Source organism: Telmatherina bonti (genome assembly GCF_933228915.1).
Source record: "Telmatherina bonti genome assembly, chromosome: 16".
NCBI classification, from domain to species: Eukaryota; Metazoa; Chordata; class Actinopteri; order Atheriniformes; family Telmatherinidae; genus Telmatherina; species Telmatherina bonti.
The window spans coordinates 13,238,667-13,254,511 of NC_136614.1; the positions used below are offsets into that span (position 1 = coordinate 13,238,667).

General features: G+C 37.5%; 2 protein-coding genes across 2 annotated transcripts; both read right to left on the reverse strand.

The window, feature by feature from the left end:
• Positions 1-1,995: 1,995 nt before the first annotated feature.
• On the reverse strand, positions 1,996-11,344 carry smpdl3a (sphingomyelin phosphodiesterase acid like 3A; the record flags this gene model as incomplete). Its single annotated transcript, XM_079255387.1, has 8 exons — positions 11,216-11,344; positions 10,274-10,487; positions 7,432-7,576; positions 6,887-6,983; positions 5,823-5,986; positions 5,547-5,727; positions 3,358-3,482; positions 1,996-2,301 (listed from the first exon to the last, which is right to left on the reverse strand). Exons 1-8 carry the CDS (start codon positions 11,304-11,306, stop codon positions 1,996-1,998), a joined length of 1,323 nt encoding a protein of 440 aa, XP_079111513.1. The 5' UTR covers positions 11,307-11,344.
• A 1,772-nt stretch (positions 11,345-13,116) lies between these two features.
• LOC306767668 (fatty acid-binding protein, brain) lies at positions 13,117-14,763 on the reverse strand. Its single transcript, XM_079255748.1, has 4 exons — positions 14,682-14,763; positions 14,327-14,499; positions 13,795-13,896; positions 13,117-13,198 (listed from the first exon to the last, which is right to left on the reverse strand). The coding sequence occupies exons 1-4, from the start codon at positions 14,752-14,754 to the stop codon at positions 13,148-13,150; spliced, it is 399 nt and encodes a 132-aa protein (XP_079111874.1). The 5' UTR covers positions 14,755-14,763; the 3' UTR covers positions 13,117-13,147.
• Positions 14,764-15,845: the final 1,082 nt, after the last annotated feature.

Consider the following 15,845-nt stretch of genomic DNA (forward strand, 5'->3'; position numbering starts at 1 on the left):
GAGATCAGGGGGCTGATGGTGGGAGGGAGTGAACTTGAAGTGGGACGGTCATTTGAGGTTAAGCGTTGTTGCTTTGCCTCCCTGCAGGCAAAGTAGTCTGTTTTTCAGCAGCTTTCACCTCGACTTCCACAGATCTGTGACTAAATGTACTTTTCTAATCACATATAATGAAGAGAACATTTGCTCTAATAATCTGCATCAGAGAAAAACAAAATATAACAAAGACATCTGAATAAAAATCTTTACTTAATAGAAAAATATACAAAATAATCAAAATACTTTTTCATTTTTATGTAGCAGCAGCACATGAAAATTAAACTTTTTATGCTCATTAAATGCAATTCTTTCACATGAACTGTTCCCTTCTTACCCATAAAACACATGCAGAATGCAGGAAGTATTTTCAGTCAGCAGGGAGCACAAAACCTAAAAGATAAACTGTCCCTGTTTCATCCTTTCAGTAACTTCATTAAACAAATAACTAAATTAAATCTAGTTTCTCCCAAATAACCATAATTTCCCCACAGGACTGTGTAAACTGGTAAAAACCACATTTATGAATGTGGGTTCTGTGCAATTTATAGATTCTTCCTTCATCATCCAACTGATGAACAACATGGATGAGCATCCAGGTGGAGGCTGACAGTCCACTCTGGCACGGCATCACAATATAAAGATGTTCCAATCAGCCCTGGAACATCCCTTCTGTGTTTTCAGCCCTATTGATTAATCAGATATGGATCACCATCATTTAGCAGCATGTAGACAAACTAAAAGTTTACATCTAGATGTAGATAGAAGCACAGCATTCTGTCATTTTGTCAGAACTCTGCAGCAAATGCAGTAAACATCATTTTATCCTGCATCGCTGCAGCGTATCAGGATGCATCTCTTAAGACAGGGGTGTCCAAAGTCGGTCTTCGTGGGTTGCTGTCCTGCAGGTTGTTCAAACACACCTGGCTTTTATTACATGGATCCATCAGCCAATGAAGTTTCACACAATGACTGATTCCATCAAGTCAGGTGTTTTGAAGCAGAGGTATATGGAAAACCTGCAGGACTGTGGCCCTTAACAACCGGAACTGGAGATTCCTGTCTTAAAGGTGGAGTATGTAAGATTTTATATAGTTTCAAAAAAAAAAAGAACTAATAAAATAGCTACAATAATTAGATAGATTTTTGAACATGTAGGTTCCAGTCTGTCCATATTTGATGCGTTATTAAATTACAAGTTTAATTAATGACAAATGACAAAAAGCACTTTTTTTTTATTGGTAGGCAAACATTTAAGAAGAGTCTTTGTCATTAATTAAACTTGTAATTTAATAACATGAAATATGGACAAACTGGAACCTACATGTTTTAAAAAACTATCTAATTATGATTGTAGTTAATTTTTTAGTTAATTATTTTGAAAATATTGAAAATCTTACATACTTCACCTTTAAGAAATGCACATAGATAGTATTATCTAGCAATATCTGACACCCTGAGAATGAGAAAAGGCTGCAGTAAATTAAATCTCTTCAAGCAGAATCAGATTTAGAAGCAGGACTTTAAAGAGTACATTCACAAAAAAAAAAGTACTAATTCATTTCTCTTTTTTAAAAGAAAGTGCATCAATGACTTTAGGGGCGAAGTCTCTGATACTCAGTGCAGAAAAGGTGAAAGACATTTGTAAGGCTGAGAAATAATCATCAATTTGTAAATTTATTCCCTTTGTGGTGTAATATTGCACCTGGAAAGTTTTAAAACAGTTAAATCAAGTGATATATGAAGCAAAAAAGCTCCTGAAGGACAAATATCTTCCAAAAAAAAAATCTACTTGTCCTGACGTGGAATAATATCATCAAGCTTCTGAAGATCTGTCAAGAATGTGATTTATGATCTTTGCTTAATATTCAGAAATATTAGAGGCATTTCCCTTTTGTTTGATCTCTGCAGAAATAGAAAAGAAATCCTAAAAAACAACCTGCTTCTTGCGATATATCCCTGCTACCATCCTCCACTTGCCAGACATTTGGAGTAGGACCGTTGGTCCATGTAGAGGACGGAGCATACCTGGTTGACCTTACAGCCTCCGCCACAGACGATGCTACTGTTATAGCTCACCATGAAGTGATTGAAATATTTGTCAAAGGCTTTTGTCTGCGGCAGCAAGAAGCTCAGACCCAGTTGAAGAAGGCTTTGTGGCTGCAGGTCAGTTAGTCCAAAAGCCTCCGTCATGATATATTCCAGCCTCCAGTCGGATCTTTGTTTCTCGTTGGCTTCCGTCAGATTCAAATAGTACTGCCAGATATCCTTCAGACGGAGAGAAAGGCACCAGAAAAGGGAGAGGGAGAAGAGAACGAAAGCCTTTGAGTCTTTCTGAAAGCTAGAAACAGTTTTTTGTTTGCTGATTGACACCGTAATTAATCATCACGAAGGACTTCTAGCTTCTGACTGAGCAGTGAGATAAAAGTTGGGAGTGTGGACTTCAGCAAAGGACATTTTTAGCTTAACCTAAATTTATAATTCTTCCTGCCAACGTCAACACTTTTCATCTTTCACCTGCATCTTTACAAATTATGTAATTATTCCAAAGCACTCAGGTCAGAATACTGATGGGTTCAACCAAGATAAATCATTTATATCTATAGTTATAGCTTCATTACACTGGCTGTCTGTATGATCTAAGCTGGAATTAATGATTCCAGTTCAGGCCTACAAAGCAAAGCATTCTCCCATCTCACTGGGCCCCGTGGTTTTATCTTCATAATCTCTTTATTTTTGGTTGTGATACTTCATTTACCTGTATCGTCTCCTTTTACCTGTTCTTCTCTGGCCTCGTTTGATCTTGTTCAGTTTTGTCTGTTTATCTTTGTTTATATTGCTGGGGCCTCTTCCCAGGTCGTCATTGTAAATAATAAGTTGTTCTAAACTGATTTTTCTGATTAAATACAGGTCAAATAAAAAACTAAATAAATGAAAATAGTTCACCTACATTTCTCAGTGTACTTAGCGTGCTTTTTAAAGTTTGAAGTTTCTCTTAGGTTTGTATTTTTTACCGTAGAGTGAGCAGCTTGAGAAGACTATAATTGCAAAAGTTAATAGAGCTTTATCATAATTCATTTATTCCACACTATTAATGTCTTTTCTTATATTTATCTATATTTTTATTCGATAAGTTGTGATATTTTGTGGTGTTCTGACTTTGATTAAATAAAAATATGTGTTTTCCCCTCTGGGTTCTTTTAAAAATAGCATCAAGTATCGAGCACCATCCTTTGTATTGTCATGAAATCTGAATTTTTAGTAACATGACAAACCTAATTTACACTAGATTAGGCTACAATACTGGAATGCGTAGCCTCTTACCATCAGACTGTAGTCGTGGATGTTGTACAGGTACATGCGGAAAGCTGGGTTGTTGGAGTACGGCTCCATCACATTTTTTATGGGTGTAACAGCCGGCGACACAAAGAGAGAATTTACAGGTTTCCCTGCAAAACAAGACAAATATAACAAGATATTAGTGGTATCCCATTACACAGGACAAAAATCCCATTTAAATAACTCCAGATAGTCACATTCATACATCTGCCCTGTGTTGTAGCTCCAGATGTACAAAAGCCAAAAATCATATTTGGTTTAATTTTCTATTCTTTTTTTCTTTCAACTGCTAATTTAATCAGTTTCATTAATGATTTTATTGTGATTTCTGCCATTAGTTGCTGCCTTGTACTACTTTTTATTGCTTTGTTTGAACGATCTGTAATGCTTTTAATGTTTTATGTAAAGCACTTTGAATAGTCTTGTAGATAAAGTGTGCTGTACACATAAAACTGGCCTCGCCTTAATAAATAACACGCTGCAGGCTTGAAGCAACACTGCTTACAGACTGTTGGCAGATTTTCACATGACAGTTAATTCTGCATGTTTTGCATCCTGTCTCTTCTCTGAGCGCTCCCCAGACAGTAAAAATCAGTCTGATCTGGACTGTTTTTTGTCTGTGACTGTATTTCTTTTCCTCTGATAATGTCCTCTTGTGTTTTTTTGCATATGTTGGAAATGGCCAATATGTCCATATCCAGCTGTGTCCATCTGACCGTAAAGATTAAAACAGTTGTCACCCGATGCTCCAGCCTGGAAAAAGATGTGTAAAGTGTGTTTTCTCAGACGTGGGATACTGCTGGACAACAACGGGGCCAGGATTATCTATAATTAATGTTTGTGTGACACCAAAAAAAGTGCAAAGCATGGAGAAATCTGCAAGTTTTACAAACAAAAGAGCCACTTTGAACATCAGTCCTACCAGATAATCATACTTTAGAGCCACAAAACCTGTTAGAAAAACTTATTCAAAAATGTAAACTTTTGATTGCATTTTATGTGTTATGAAAAAACAAGAGGATGGCAAACCTGCACACCACGAGTTCATGTAACTACACAACATCACAATGTCTCATTTTCTCAACTATTTCACTCTTGTTTTGTAAGTCCAGAATAATGTTTTAAATTTTAATGAATGATATTCTTGTGCATTCTCAAATGTACATGTTAGTCAAATTGTTGGCGATTAAAATAAATGAATCTGTTCCTGAGGATTTAGAGCAGAAGGGTTAAAGGGCTGCACGGTGGAGGAGTGGTCACAGCAAGAAGGTCGCTGGTTTGAGCCTCAGCTGGAGGTTTGAACATTGGGCTTACTGCGTGGAGTTTGCATGTTCTCCCTGCGTAAATATGGGTTCTCTCCAGGTACTTCAGCTTCCTCCCACCGTCCAAAGACACACGTTAGGTTAACTGGTCACTCTAATTTGTCCCTAGGAGTGAATGTGAGTGTAAATGGTTGTTTGTCTCTGTATTGGCCCTGCGATGGACTGGTGACCCATCCAGGATGTACCCTGCCTTATGCCAAATGATTGCTGGAATAGGCTCCAGCTTTCCCATGACTCTGATTTGGACTAACTGGTTAAGAAATGCATGAATGAATGGGTTGAAGAGCCACATATAACACCATGGCTTGCAGACTTCTGCATTAGAGCATGCATTTATGCGTTTGGAAAAGACTGTTCTAACTTTGCAAAGAGAATGTGCTCTATTGTAAGAACAATAAAAAGAAAAAAAAAGTTATTATCTTTTTCATATACATTATAGTAGTCATGGATTACTTTCCTAACTAGTTTATTTTAGATTGTCAACTAAGCTGTATATAGTTTTGTACTTTAACATTTAAAACCAACAATATACCTGATGCAAATACAAGAAAAATAAGTAATTTAATTTCTAGTTCCTTTTATTTCACACTGTTTGCTTCTACATCTACATTTTCATTGCAGATTGTCACTGCTGTTTGTCATGTTTACTTTCATTCCGCTGTACTGTACCAGCTTCATCCTGTTCAGATCAACGTTGTCAAAAACACTATCAGTGCTTTTTCATGATGCTGTTCACTTTACAGAGTAATGAGACACATCATATTCTGTACTGATTATACAAGAAATACTCATGTTTGTAAAAAGATGTCTTTAAAAAGTCAGTAAAAGCTGACCTAACTGTTAATATTTTACCTTGTTGGTTGAGCAGCACCATGATGCTGTCTCTGTGGGTGTGGCCATAAAAGTGTCCCGCAACGACATCGCTGTACTTCCGGAAGATGGTGACCAACCTCTCGTTGTGACTTTTTCTGATAGCAGTGGTGTTTCGGACGAAGGGCAAATATCCCACAGGAACATGAGCTATGATGTAAACCTGCAGGAATAAAATCATACATTATAACTTAAACAAATGAATGCAACAACTCAGAAAAACAGGATTCACACAGTGGAAAACAGAAGATTTGAGACCTTTTCCAGGCTCTGAGCAGCTTTCTCCAGAGTGTTCTCCAGCCACTCAAACTGTCCGGCTGGGTCTGTCATGTTAAGAGTGACGTCATCAGGACCATAGTAAAGGATTGTGTTGAGACTGACCAGCCGTAAACCAGGCTTTACCAGCTGGGAGTAGAAACCACCTGCAGAAACAGATCGCACCACAAAATAAAACCTGAAACTGATGAGAATCATTACAAAAAACCTTTATAACAACCACATGAAATCCCTGTGAGTTTGGACTCATTGCTTTAACATCTGTAGCTGCAAAGTACATGAAGTACTTTCTCCCCCCTTTCTTGCAATGCTAATCAGTTTTCTAATGAAGCTAATAGAGCTAATGATGACACCGTCTCCGCAGCCCTCTGTATCGCACTCAGTCACTCAAAGCCACATAGTTTGGTTGAAGTGCAAATTAAATATCTTATGTAAAGGTTTTATTATTTATTCTTAATTCATTAAACTGCATTTTAATACATTTTGCTTGCTCTATTAGTACAGTTGTAACACTTCCTGTACCTTTTATCCTGCTTTTTTAAGCACCTTATAGTTGTGACATTTTATTCTTATAGTATGGTTTCCTGTACAATAACAATAAATCCTAATCTTTTCTTATCTGACATTAGACTAGAGTATTTCCTAACTCAAAACATATTATAAACTACATTACTAAGGGAAAGAACAAAATAATTTATCAAATGTGAATAAAGATGTTAGCTGCAGTGTGTTTGCCGTCTTGTGCTTCACATGCCTTTGCACAGGAATGCTTACTGGCAAAGATCTGCCAAATGACTGTGGTTTTATTCACTTCGTCATTTCTTTTTGTACATAATTCCCCGTTTACATAAACTTATGCTCATGTACAGTAAATCTGACTACATCAGTATCCATGCAGGATAGTTTGAAGTAATTACAGATTTCCATGCAAGTTGAAAAGATCATTTTCACCATGGAAATGTACAAAATTAAGAATATAACTCAGGTAAATAGATATGTGTATTATATACATTTAAAACACTGTCTGGACTGAGAAGTAAACATACCTTGTGAGAGGGTGATGAGCGCTTCGGTCTGCAACCAGGGTTTCCAGAGCTCTGCAGCAGCTTTGTAGATGGCGTTGGTTGTTGCCGGCATCTGATCCTAAAACAATGAGACAAAAACTTACATGCATGTATGATGTCGTGACAAAAGAGCTGATTCATAGTATCATAAAGGGTGAATCATTTAGATGACTAGATAAAAAAGTGGTTTCTTGTAAATTAATTTTGCCATCTAAAACGCAGAATAAAACAAACATTAGTAGATATCAACCTGTGTTACCGATGCAGGAGTCATACTTGTGTTAATCTTTGGGATAAAATCTAAAATATTTCAAATTCTGTATTTGAAGAAAGCACCTTCATCAGCACCGTCACATGATACCTGTTTGACTCACACTTCACCTATTTTGTGAATGCAAAAATGCTGAGTCATTACATGACTAACGCTTTCGTTTCAGCTCCATCCTGCCATCGCCTGAGCAGTGAACATCATCCTTTTCTACCAAGCAAATCATGAGATAATTCCAGAAGAGGTAGATAATATTTACCTGTGGCCAGTAGTCATGGTTTCCCAGCGCAGGGTAGACTGTCAGGTTGGGGAAATGCTGTCGGATGGTCTGAGTCATGTTACTGATCACCTGGATCACCAGGTCTGTAGAAAGCTCATCTGGAGGGACATGAGGTGGGCTGTCACTGAAAGGGGGGGGGGGGGGGGGGGGGGGGGGGGGGGATCATTAATAAATGTCCAATAAGTGTAAAAAGTAACTAATAACACCCATGTATGTTCATGTAAGTAATACACCGCATCATGAATGACATTTGTTTGTTTGATACGCTCCATTAGGCGCTTATCGCTAAAACCGCAGCAGAGATCATAAAGTAATTGTGGGATTTTATATTCTGTATGAGGAAGTGATTCTTCTGTCTGGTTTCAATCACAAAAACTTAGACACAACACTGTTTTTGTTTCCACTGAAACCCCAAGAGATTAAAAGAAAGTACATTATTGCCACATATCCATGAATCTTGACAAAACTATCTAGAAGATTTTTCAGACATAATTGATAAGATAAAAAATAAGACGTGAGTTGGGACAGAAATGTCCTCTGGAAGTAGAAAAGTATGATAAATCAACAAATGGGTTCAACAATTCCACTGGATTGTGCAGAACTTTAGGAGAAATGAAGAGAAATCAGAAGGAAATGCGTCCATCTGGGAGCTGACACTCAGTTCAAACACTTCCTACTCTGACAGCTGCAGGCAGATTTTAAATGTCAAGACTTCGACAACAACAGGACCGTTTCTCTGTCAGCGAAGCCGTCGTGTTGTTTACTGCTACAGATAGGTGCTTCATCCAATCACAGCTGAATATTTTTACATCAGATAGAAACCAGGTTCTGAAGTGATAAAAGGTCTCTGTGAGAAGGAAGGAAGAACAGATGTTCTGACTTTTACAAGCTGGAGACCCAAAAATTCATCTTGTTTCTTTAAATCTAGTTACTTAAACTTCCCACATTAAAACTCAGCCATCAGCGGCTCGGATGAAATTTGTGTGCTAGTTTAGATGAGTCAGTCAACTAACCTTTACTTAACCGTATTTACACCAACTCGCTTTGAAGGATTGTGAATATGATGCAAGTTCTGCATAACAATGCAAGATTATTGAGCAGGGAGGTCACTGAAGTTCTAACACACGCTGTAAACTTATGTTGTTCAGCATGTGACCAGGTCTCTGCAAAGATCAGAGGCAGAGCAGGGTGGCCCCTAGGACACTAAAGACCATGAATCCCCACTAGCCCACCACAGAGACATCCATGCATCCACCCAGAGGGCGGCAGATGAAGGTCTCAGTCAGAGCGCCCTGCCACCACGAAACACAGGCACCAGAGGTCCAGGGCAGGGCTGCTCGATTGTGACAAAAATTATAATCACGATTATTTTGACTGAAATTGAGATTTCGATTATTTAACACAATTATCCAGTATTTATAAACAACGCTGCGCGTCGTGGTGTTCTAGACTCCGTGTCGTGCATTATAACCGTCTAATGCACGATTACGAGTTGTTTAATCCGCTTTTACCGTTTATATAGGAACTATTTTACGTTGGCCTGGATGTACGTTTTATACCAAACAACCGCTGTCAGGCTGCAGCGCGTTTCTCTCATTCACCTGTTAAAAGACGGCTGATCTGAACCAGTGGATTAACGCGTTGCTATGGTAACGCCCCGTAATGGAGGGATGGTACAGCGATTTAACTCACTATATATATATAACAAAATAATGCAGCCAGTTTTCACTGACAATGGTATAAACTATGTTTATGTGAACTTCCACAACCTACTGCAGTTATTCTACATTGACCTGCAGCCGGAGCCGACTGAGACTGGCCGCCTGGGAGTGCTTTAGGACGGGAGAGGCTCCCGCTGCTCCTTCCTTACAGTAACTGCAGAACAATATGTGTCTTCAAGTCAGTCGCCAAAACACCAGAAAAGTCTCTAATAATTCCAGTAAAAGCTGCTAGATTTGTCGCTTTTAACAATAAAAGTATCCAGATTTACCAAGAAAGTCTCCAAGTTGGCAACAGTGTCTGAGCCTCAGAGGCCTAAGAGCAACCTGTCCCCCTCAAAGACTCTGCTCAATGTCTAACACATCTAAGGAATGAATGTGAAAATGTCATCCACCATGGTCATTAGAGCTGTGACGATATGCTTTTGTCCCGATTCGACTCGATTCGATTCCGATTTTTTGGGTGCCAATTCGATTTAAATTGCGATTCTCAAAATTCTTCAATATTGATGATTTTTGAAGATTAAAAAAAATTTTTTTTAATAAAACTTCTTTTTGCTCGTAACTTTTCTTGATTTCAATTAGGAAAAAAACAACACAGTAGCCAGATCATCATTCTGCTGCTATAATGCCCCAGAAGTAAAAAGTTCAATAAAAACGAATAAAATGACAAAAAATTTATAGTAGATAGATTTTTTTTTTAAATCGATTTTTTTAACAAAAAAAAAATCGATTTTAAAATTGTTAAGAAAAAAAATCCCTATTTCTGATTTTTCGATTTGATTTTTCCCACCCCTAATGGTCATGTGTTTTACTTATCTCTCTGTGAACTCAGCACAGAGAAACATCCTCAATCTGCTTCTCTAAAAAGTCCAGAAAAGACTTGCATAACTACACAAAGTACACAACTGCTAATGAACCACAAGAGCAGGATGTGAAACCTCATTCTGTGTATGTTTTTTAAACTGGTAGTTCACATTGCTGACATGTTCACACATTTGCATCAAAGGCAGCGTGACTAGTCTGAAACACCTGAGAAAGGAATGAGGAAACAATTGAACACCAAATGATGACAGCATCAGACTTCATCTGCGTGTACTGACCCGGTCCATATGATGAAGTCCTGCGGCTGTGTGAGGGGAGCCATGTGGGTAAAGGCTGACTGTATGAGGCTGTAGGGGGAGTCACACAGGTAGTCTCCATACAGCCCAGCGTTAGTGGCGGGGGCTCCTTTAGAGGAGAAGCAAACCTTGGTCGGGTCTGGGGCCAGGTGGTAGGTGGGGTCCAGGTGGAGGTCGGTGATGTGCCAGAATCTGCCTGGATGACAAATATGTGTAACTGCAGGCCAAAGACTGAGTCATGATCCATAATGACGACAAAAAAGAAATCTTAAATAAAAATCAAAATTTGGATGTTAAATTCTTTTTAAAAGCACATGGAGAAGATTATATTTGGATTTATGTTCTTTCTGCATTTAGTTATTTCTGCAGGCTGAGACTTTTCATGCTGACTACTTTGAGTCTTTGATGTTACACTGTATAGTCATACTGCTTTATATAACACTAGAATATACTGAAGTCACTTTACCCAGAATTATTTTTACTGTATATATGCTGCACACACTTAATGTACTTAATAGTTATCTTGAATATTGCATATTTCTATCCTGCTGTGCTTTAACTATGCATCGCAACACTATAAATCCCCACTGTGGGACTAATACAGGCTTATCTAATCTTATCTATTTTATTTTATTTTATCTTATTAGACAAACTAATCCTCTTTGTTTTTAATAAAATGGTGAGGCATAAAGATAAATTGAATGCTCGTTTAAGTGAGGAAAGAAAGAGAAGACTTATTTAATCAAACTTGAGTCTAGAAATCTATGAATATAATTTTCCAAAGGGATCTTTTAAACAAACACAAACTAAGTACAAATTTATTAAAACACCCACGTTCACTGGTTCAACCAGTAACCATGTAGTCATGTCTTGTTTATATATGGGACAACAAACACGGAGCCATGGAGCGGCGTTTCCACTCACCTGTTCCCGGCAGGTAGCTCCTTCCAGCCGGCGCAGCTGAAACCGGAGCCCCGCCGAACCACAGCAGCAGCAAACACAGCATTTGTATCATGATGAGTCCCAAATTGTGTTTTATAACATAGTTTTCGAGCGAACAACAGCAGCTCAACACCGCAGGAGTAAACAGGAACAACAGGAATCAGTAGAGAAGTAAACAGGAAGTGCGGCGACCGACTGGTCACGTGACTCGTGCGTTTCAGCCTCAGTGGGAGGAGTCAGCCTCAGGGGGAGGAGTCAATGAGAAAAGTTAACCTGGAAAGTGTGAAGTAAAAAAGTGAAATAAGTTGATTTATTGACGTCAAACTGTAATATTACTGAGCATTTCAATGTTTTGCATTGTTTAATCATAAACATTGAACTTATTTTTGGACATCTGCAATTTGGAGATAAATACCACATGAACATGATGATTTTATGGATGAAAGAAGTGACAATTTATTTATTTATTTATTTTTTTTAACTAAATATAAATTAAATCCATTTGACCAGTCAATTAGTAAAAACTACAGTAGTCTACTCAGAGCACTTTCCTCTGAGGATTAATCATCACTAATGACTTAGTTACTACTGCATACTTTTAAAGTATCAGAACTTCTAATGTATGGCTTCAACTTCTAACTTGAGATAATGCCATTTTTTTTTTTCTTTTATTGAAAATAGTCATTACAAACCAATAGACATATATCATACTCTTATCCAGTGTACATTTTATATGTCAAATATTCCATGCCAAAAACATTATGTTCAACCACCTGATTTTACTGTGATGATATAGCTGTGCAAGACACTGTGGTGGTGGTGGTGGGGGGGGGGTTTACATAAAATAAAAAATACTAATAAGATAAGAGTTTATTGCAGGTACAAAAAGTCTCTAAACTAGATTTTTAAATATATAAATATATTTTTATATATTAAACACACACAAAACCTGACTTCCAACTCTTAGTGAAATATGTTTCTAACAGCAAATTTTAAGATAATTTACTGACAATTACTTCTTGCCTCAACCAAGGCTGAGAAAGAAAGAAAGAAAGAAAGAGAGACAGTCAGAAAAAAGAAAGACAAAAGAAAGAAACAAAGACAGACAGAAAGAAATAAGCAATTTGAACTGAAAGCACACCTGACAGAAACTGGGACTGAAAATAATCGAACGTTGAGATCTGTGACCGATCAGATGAGACTGAGTGGTGTTTCGTAAACACAAACTTCCTGTCAATCTACAAAATCCTGTGCATTTAAACCATAATTATGGCTGAATACCACCTAACAAACTGACCTTTTCCATGAATAATAGCCCTCTAAATGTTACAGCAGTCGATAAAGGCTGATGCAATTTAAGAGTCAAAAATCAGAATCACATTAGGGATGTGATCAGTCAGGAGCCCTGGGCTCTAAGAAGGTCATTTTGTTTATTGAGTTAAGTTCCTTCGAAGCTGCTGCTGTCAATAGAGGTAAATGTTCTACACATTGATTAAAACAAATGTTCTCCATCATTAAAAGCTGTGGATCAGGTCTGACGCATTTTACTCAACGAAATAATTAAGACTTTGTGAATACTGACTTTATATCCCCATGGTGAGAAAGGTTTTTATGAACTCCTCTGCAAAAGGTCAGAGGTTAGAGTCCGATATGTCATGCATCAAACGAATGAAAAGAAAATGACACATTCTGATGATTTTTTATTCTTTTATTTAATTTTCACACACGGTTTCAAAGCGATCCGTCCATCACGACAGATGTATTCATATAAAAAAAAAAAATCTTACAAAACATGTGCAGCTTGCAGGCCTTGTACATGTGGAAGAAGATGAAGTGCAAAGAGTAGCATACAATCCACAATAATCACAAAGTCATCACTTATTGGCCGGTTCAGGATGCTGTCTGTCAGAGCACTCATGCCTTCTCGTAGGTACGGACAGAATGGACATCTTCAAAGGTCAAATTCTGCAGGGAAGAGACAAAAATGTCAGCATGTCCAAATTTTACAAATCAGTGTCAACTAGCTGCTTTGTAGCCTAACTTAGTTCAATGCAAACAACGGAAACATGCATAAAAAGGGTTTTAAAAGCTAATTTGTTATATCAATGTGATCAATGTGTGAAAATCAATTGAAATGAAAGTTTAGATCAGACATTTTTTATCATCATGTTTTGTTTCTTTCAGCTGTATTTAAGAACCAATAGAGACTTAAAAGTAGATTTTCTTTGTGCAAAAAATGTTGGTTTTAATGTTGATTTAACAAGAAAGCAAAGTTTACTTTACATTTTCTGTATTTATTATCTGACATGGAAGAATTTGTGCTCCATGATAATAGAAAATTCAATGGAAAAACTAACTGGTCAAAATTGACACTATTTTCTTGGTATATCCAAATAATCCACAGATGACATGTATTCACCCATAAGATGTTGATTTTACTTCCTGTTTCGTACTTCTGATCACTTGTCCATTGATAACATTTTCTTTGCTTGATGAATATACTCCTGCACATTCACAAGAAGTCTAACCAGACATGAAGAAAGCGCATCTGTCCCACTTACCATGACCATCTTGCCGTCCTTGATCTCCCGGACAATCTTGGTCTCTTTGCCGTCCCACTTTTGGACGTGGACCAACTTGTCTCCCTCCAGAGTCACCGTGGACTGAAAAGGCAAAATAAAAATTTAAAAAAAGGAGGAGAGGAAAATCAGTACATCATAATGTTTTGGAAACAGTTGGTTTGTTTCCAGAAAAAAAAACACTTCTTCAGAATTTCAAAAGAAAATCCATCTATTTACTGCTGGCAATAAATCCCCATCCAATATAAGATTTGACACAAGTTATTCTTTAGTAAATGATTATTTGAACTGGAGCAAAGTTAAATCTCTTCTGTTTGGAAACTTAAAGACTGAAAACTCACAGACTAGGCAGAGAAAACGCTCGCTGCCTCTAATCACTCATATGTAGACGGCAAATGACTTTCGGATTTCTTGACTTACAAAAATTTAATCAATTTCATGAATTTAAAACTGTAATAATGAACTAGAGCTGTATTAAATCATTTGTGGGTTTTGTGTGTGTGTGTGAACCAACCTTGCAGTTCCTGTCATCAACAGTGGTTTCATCAAATTCCTCTCCCAACTTGAAGGAGATCTCGGTGTTTTTGAAGGTGCTCTGGGTGCGGATCGCCACCTCGTCTCCCTCCTGGCTGATGATCACAGTGGGCTTGGTCACGTTACCGACCTGCCGGGTGGCAAAGCCCACACCTGTATAAAGGAACAGAGGTGATGAATTGTTGTGAACTTTTGTTCAATCTTCTAAGCTGTAATGAACGAAAGATAGCCTGAAAAGTTTAACATAATGCAGCGTATGATTTTTTTTAACTGGTTTTATTTGTGAGGAAATGAAACAAAGTGAAAAAGGGGAAGAAAAAAGATCTTTTACTCACCAAGTGCTTTCATGTACTCATCAAAATTCTCACTGTCAGCCAGTTTCCAAGAGGCGCAGAAGGCGTCAACCATGGTGAAGGTTTGCAGAGGGGCGAAGTTATCTCCAAAGCACACTGAGCAAGCTGCAGCCTTTGCAAGTTTACTCCCTACAGTTATGTTTCTGCCTCTTATTATTATGCACGCAGATGGGTGGCACCAAGCATCCCATTGGCTCAGGAGATTTTCTCTGAGTTGTGATTGGCTATTAAATTGGGTCATGATGTAGACAAGGATAAAAAAAAATGGATAAGGACATTTGTATGCTTAATGATGTAATTACTCTTTTTCAATGGTTTCAATTGGTTTTGGTACTCATGGTTATTACTATGTCTTGTTTTCAAAAAGAGAAGAAAAAGTAAATTGTTAAAAGTTTACAGAATAAAACTCCTTTGTTTCTCTGACTGGAAAGGAGTTTGCCGTCTGTTATAAGCGTGTAATTGAACCTGAATGGGCTTCAGAGTTGGTGGTGAATGACACAGAAGACTGAACAGACTTGGGATGCTTTTTTTCTCACTCATTTTGCAGGTTTTATGAGCAAATATACAATCATGTTTCAATTAATTTCTTCATCTTAATCCACCTATGGCCATGTGCTGGAGACAGACCTTCATGTGTGTGGAATGTGTCCTGCAGGGGATCGTCACTGAAGCAGAATCACAGTGTTTGACAGGCCTTTGTCCTTAACTGCATTAACACTTTGCCCCCAACTCCAATTTCTTCATGCTAGACACACTGATTACTATGACTAAATGTCTGTGTATGTGTGTTAGAGACTTATGCCTAACTTTCTCACACAGTGTAAAGATATGTAAGAGACATATTTGCTTCCCATTTGGAAATTTTATGGATAAGAAGGTAAATTGGATCCAAATTTCTCTATTAATCTGTATTAAAGCCGCAACATTCAGGGTAGTTAACAGTCTAACATGATGTAAACTAAACTAAAATACGAGTTTTTGAGGATGTTATACTATTTATTGTAAGATATCAAAATAAGGAGGCAGGAGGAAAACCAATATTCTATAGTAGTTAAAACTACTAAGTAACTGCCATTCCCGTCAGTTTTCCAGCATTTATTGTGTTGACAGTTTCACTTATTGCCTATGTTTATTGTGAAAGGAATA

Excerpts from the sequence above, each read along its gene's own strand:
- LOC306767668 (XM_079255748.1), bottom strand. The coding sequence starts at position 14,754 with ATGGTTGACGCCTTCTGCGCCTCTTGGAAACTGGCTGACAGTGAGAAT. Across the intron at positions 14,500-14,681 it reads TGAGTACATGAAAGCACTTG|GTGTGGGCTTTGCCACCCGG; the intron begins GTGAGTAAAAGA and ends TCCTTTATACAG. Across the intron at positions 13,897-14,326 it reads TTGATGACAGGAACTGCAAG|TCCACGGTGACTCTGGAGGG; the intron begins GTTGGTTCACAC and ends TTGCCTTTTCAG.